The sequence below is a fragment of the Salvelinus alpinus genome, chromosome 22 (assembly GCF_045679555.1).
Source record: "Salvelinus alpinus chromosome 22, SLU_Salpinus.1, whole genome shotgun sequence".
In the NCBI taxonomy this organism is placed as follows: domain Eukaryota; kingdom Metazoa; phylum Chordata; class Actinopteri; order Salmoniformes; family Salmonidae; genus Salvelinus; species Salvelinus alpinus.
The window spans coordinates 37,940,552-37,945,792 of record NC_092107.1 but is presented as its reverse complement, the minus strand read 5'-3'; the positions used below and the strand labels follow the sequence as shown (position 1 = coordinate 37,945,792).

Sequence of the window (5,241 nt, the reverse complement as noted above, 5' to 3'; positions counted from 1 at the left end):
CCTGAGCGCTCTGGAGCAGTTTATCATCAAGGATCTCTCTGTACTTTGCTCCATTCTTCTTTCCCTCTATCCTGACTAGTCTCTCAGTCCCTGCCGCTGAAAAACATCCCCACAGCATGATGCTGCCACCACCATGTTTCACCGTAGGGATGGTGCCAGGTTTTCCTCCAGACGTAACGCTTGGCATTCAGGCCAAATAGTTCAATCTTGGTTTCATCAGACCAGAGAATCTTGTAATTTCGATGCCTTTTTGGTTAATTCCAAGCGGGCTGTCATGTGCCTTTTACTGAGAAGTGGCTTCCGTCTGGCCACTCTTCCATAAAGGCCTGATTGGTGGAGTGCTGCAGAGATGGTTGTCCTTCTGGAAGGTTCTCCCATCTCCACAGAGGAACTCTGAAGCTCTGTCACCCGCTTAAAGATACAGTTTCAGACAGGGGTCAAGTAGGCTACTGGGGCTATGTAATGATAATGTAGGCCTAACTAAAACAATGGAGAAAATGCATCCTATAACATGTTAACATGGAAAAAGCTGTTCTATCGTTCAACCTGTGTGGTGTTCAGTGTAGGCCCACATTCTATGATACTGTTGAAAAAAACATGTAGGCTTGACATGAACCTGTTTATCCACGTGTCCTTCAGAGACGGAGGCGACTGAACATGTTGTTGTGTTGTTTGATGCAAGAAAACACTTTACAAAATAAAATGCATTATTTTTCCCATACCATTATTACAGAGATTCAGGCTAATTATGCTGCCTATTGGCTACATAGCTTATTCAAGCCTGTCTCAAAATACAACACTGCCCCTTTAAGACAAAAAAAAGCTCTTTACCTGACTCCCTTTTCAAATATTTCTAGAAATGTACATGTTTTGTGCTCTTGTAGGAAGCAATTACTCCCCCATTGCTGACTACAAATGATCTATAACTGGGCTAATAACTCACTAACTAGTAAAGGATATGAACAAAATGTGCACACGTGGCTTCATGCAGCTCTGGCTTTGATCTCAAAACAAGCACATCTACTCAAGACAGCTCATGTTCAAAGAGTCCAGTTCAAAGAGAATGGCACAGATCCATATATGGCAATCGTCCACTGCATCTCTGATTGTTTATACTGCACCGGTCTGTGTAGTTTACAGAGTATGGGCTGAGTCATGTCTGTCAATGGAATAGAGTTCTACTCCGATACATTCTGCCTACAACAAAATCTCTTGCATAGTTAATTTTGTATACCATCTCTTGCATAGTTCGTTTTGTTTCGGTATGTTGCACTGAAAGCAGCTAATATTGCGTTTTTTTTAACACAATTCCCACAGTAAACAGACACAGAAAGTTGAGTGAAGTTCAATCGCGTGCTTCTCTGTGCAGGCTGATATTTCTTCTGCATGGCAGTCCCAGGGGAGCTGTGTGCCTGCACATGTGCACAGCTTAGAGGGAACATTGCCTGCCAGAGAGCTCATCTGAATGTGTGAGAGAGAGGGTGACAGATGTACAGTTGAAGTCAGAAGTTTACATACAATTTAGCAAAATACGTTTAAACTCAGTTTTTCACAATTCCTGACATTTATTCCTAGTAAAAATTCCTTGTCTTAGGTCAGTTAGGATCACCACTTTATTTTAAGAATGTGCAATGTCAGAATAACAGTAGAGGGAATGATTTATTTTAGCTTTTATGTCTTTCATCACATTCCCAGTGGGTCAGAAGTTTACATACACTCAATTAGTAATTGGTAGCATTGCCTTTAAATTGTTTAACTTGGGTCAAACATTTTGGGTAGCCTTCCACAAGCAAGAGAGAGAGAGAGAGAAAGATGGGGGAGAGAGAAAGAGAGAGAGATATGCTCTCTCATCTCCGCCCTGTCTCTCTGAGTAGAATGGCAGTGATTGAGACCAGAGACTCTATCAGAGACATTCTAACCACTGAGTGTGCCTTACCACCAGGGAAACCAGCAGCTCTTCACTGACAGAGATCAACAGCACCCTCATTTCCTCTCCACCAGGAAAAACATGGGCAAAAGTCTGATGAAACGTAAAACTTAACATTGATGTATATTTCAACAATCTCTCAGGTACTACCGATTTTGTTTTAAAATGATATTCTCCCGCTCTTAACCGACTGAACATATTCTCCCTCAGGTCTTTCTTCTGACAGGTCCGTCCAGAATAGAACCTTGTATGCCGTTTAGTCAATACAAGAGCAAGGTAATATTAATTAGAAAGTATTTACTTCCGCATCTCTCTGTAGCAAACAATACAGCTCCATTCAGTGTGTTTGTCCACTGTGAGTAAGTCCTGATGTTGGACCATGGGAGGGGATGGAGTTGGTGGGGGATGAGCGTCTCCTTGTGTCTCTTCTGGATGGAGTTGGTGAGGGTTGAGCGTCTCCTTGTGTCTCTTCTGGATGGAGTTGGTGGGGGATGAGCGTCTCCTTGTGTCTCTTCTGGATGGAGTTGGTGGGGGTTGAGCGTCTCCTTGTGTTGTCTCTTCTGGATGGAGTTGGTGGGGGATGAGCGTCTCCTTGTGTTGTCTCTTCTGGATGGAGTTGGTGGGGGATGAGCGTCTCCTTGTGTTGTCTCTTCTGGATGGAGTTGGTGAGGGTTGAGCGTCTCCTTGTGTCTCTTCTGGATGGAGTTGGTGGTGGATGAGCGTCTCCTTGTGTCTCTTCTGGATGGAGTTGGTGGGGGATGAGCGTCTCCTTGTGTCTCTTCTGGATGGAGTTGGTGGGGGATGAGCGTCTCCTTGTGTTGTCTCTTCTGGATGGAGTTGGTGGGGGATGAGCGTCTCCTTGTGTCTCTTCTGGATGGAGTTGGTGGGGGATGAGCGTCTCCTTGTGTTGTCTCTTCTGGATGGAGTTGGTGGGGGTTGAGCGTCTCCTTGTGTTGTCTCTTCTGGATGGAGTTGGTGAGGGTTGAGCGTCTCCTTGTGTCTCTTCTGGATGGAGTTGGTGGGGGATGAGCGTCTCCTTGTGTTGTCTCTTCTGGATGGAGTTGGTGGGGGATGAGCGTCTCCTTGTGTCTCTTCTGGATGGAGTTGGTGGGGGATGAGCGTCTCCTTGTGTCTCTTCTGGATGGAGTTGGTGGGGGATGAGCGTCTCCTTGTGTCTCTTCTGGATGGAGTTGGTGGGGGATGAGCGTCTCCTTGTGTTGTCTCTTCTGGATGGAGTTGGTGGGGGATGAGCGTCTCCTTGTGTCTCTTCTGGATGGAGTTGGTGAGGGTTGAGTGTCTCCTTGTGTTGTCTCTTCTGGATGGAGTTGGTGGGGGATGAGCGTCTCCTTGTGTTGTCTCTTCTGGATGGAGTTGGTGGGGGATGAGCGTCTCCTTGTGTTGTCTCTTCTGGATGGAGTTGGTGAGGGTTGAGCGTCTCCTTGTGTCTCTTCTGGATGGAGTTGGTGGGGGATGAGCGTCTCCTTGTGTCTCTTCTGGATGGAGTTGGTGGGGGATGAGCGTCTCCTTGTGTCTCTTCTGGATGGAGTTGGTGGGGGATGAGCGTCTCCTTGTGTTGTCTCTTCTGGATGGAGTTGGTGGTGGATGAGCGTCTCCTTGTGTCTCTTCTGGATGGAGTTGGTGAGGGATGAGCGTCTCCTTGTGTCTCTTCTGGATGGAGTTGGTGGGGGATGAGCGTCTCCTTGTGTCTCTTCTGGATGGAGTTGGTGGGGGATGAGCGTCTCCTTGTTGTCTCTTCTGGATGGAGTTGGTGGGGGATGAGCGTCTCCTTGTGTTGTCTCTTCTGGATGGAGTTGGTGGGGGATGAGCTTCTCCTTGTGTCTCTTCTGGATGGAGTTGGTGGGGGATGAGCGTCTCCTTGTGTTGTCTCTTCTGGATGGAGTTGGTGGGGGATGAGCGTCTCCTTGTGTCTCTTCTGGATGGAGTTGGTGGGGGTTGAGCGTCTCCTTGTGTCTCTTCTGGATGGAGTTGGTGGGGGTTGAGCGTCTCCTTGTGTCTCTTCTGGATGGAGTTGGTGAGGGTTGAGCGTCTCCTTGTGTCTCTTCTGGATGGAGTTGGTGAGGGTTGAGCGTCTCCTTGTGTTGTCTCTTCTGGATGGAGTTGGTGGGGGATGAGCGTCTCCTTGTGTCTCTTCTGGATGGAGTTGGTGGGGGATGAGCGTCTCCTTGTGTTGTCTCTTCTGGATGGAGTTGGTGGGGGATGAGCGTCTCCTTGTGTCTCTTCTGGATGGAGTTGGTGGGGGTTGAGCGTCTCCTTGTGTCTCTTCTGGATGGAGTTGGTGGGGGATGAGCGTCTCCTTGTGTTGTCTCTTCTGGATGGAGTTGGTGGGGGATGAGCGTCTCCTTGTGTCTCTTCTGGATGGAGTTGGTGGGGGATGAGCGTCTCCTTGTGTTGTCTCTTCTGGATGGAGTTGGTGGGGGATGAGCGTCTCCTTGTGTCTCTTCTGGATGGAGTTGGTGAGGGATGAGCGTCTCCTTGTGTCTCTTCTGGATGGAGTTGGTGGGGGATGAGCGTCTCCTTGTGTTGTCTCTTCTGGATGGAGTTGGTGGGGGATGAGCGTCTCCTTGTGTTGTCTCTTCTGGATGGAGTTGCAGGTGGCACATTTGCTGATAAAGATCTTGACGTTCTCCGTAATCCTTGGCCAGAAAACAGCATCACGTGCCTTTCTGAGACTGGCCTCTATGTCTGAGTGGCCAGAGTGTATTTTGTGTGGAACGTCAGCTCGTAACATGTCAGGGATGAATTGTATTTTTTTATTTGACATTTATTTAACGAGGCAAGTCAGTTAAGAACAAATTCTTATTCACAATGACAGCCTACACCGGCCAAACCCTAACCCGGACAACACTGGGCCAATTGTGTGCTGCCCTATGGAACTCTCAATCACAGCTGGTTGTGATACAACCTGGAATCGAACCAAGGTCTGTAGTGACACGTCTAGCACTGAGATGCAGTGCCTTAGACCACTGCGCCACTCGGGAGCCCGAGTTGAAGACCCTCTTTCCTTTAAATATCAGTCCATTTTCTGTGTAAATCTCCTCTTCACAGAAGGTTTGGCTCCAGGCCAGCCGTTGTTGACTTCTGCGTACAGAGCCTGAAACAGTGGGTTCTGGGAACAGTGTACTTTGACTGACTCCGTTGTCTTTGTTGAGATGTTGACATCGCTGGTGTTATCCACCTGTTCCAGGTCAGTTGTGGCCAGACCCATAGCGTAGACCGTGGCTGGTGTTTGCATTTCTCTGTGCTCTGTGGTTGATCGAGGTGTTCTGGACAGGAAGTCAGCTACATGTAGTTAT

The 5,241-nt window shown here is 48.0% G+C and overlaps 1 protein-coding gene across 1 annotated transcript; it reads right to left on the bottom strand.

Annotated features, from left to right (window-relative positions):
* Positions 1-2,264: 2,264 nt before the first annotated feature.
* Positions 2,265-4,676, bottom strand: LOC139549663 (serine/arginine repetitive matrix protein 1-like). Its single transcript, XM_071360331.1, has one exon. It carries the CDS (start codon positions 4,674-4,676, stop codon positions 2,265-2,267), a length of 2,412 nt encoding a protein of 803 aa, XP_071216432.1.
* Positions 4,677-5,241: the final 565 nt, after the last annotated feature.

Excerpts from the sequence above, each read along its gene's own strand:
- LOC139549663 (XM_071360331.1), bottom strand. The coding sequence starts at position 4,676 with ATGTTACGAGCTGACGTTCCACACAAAATACACTCTGGCCACTCAGAC.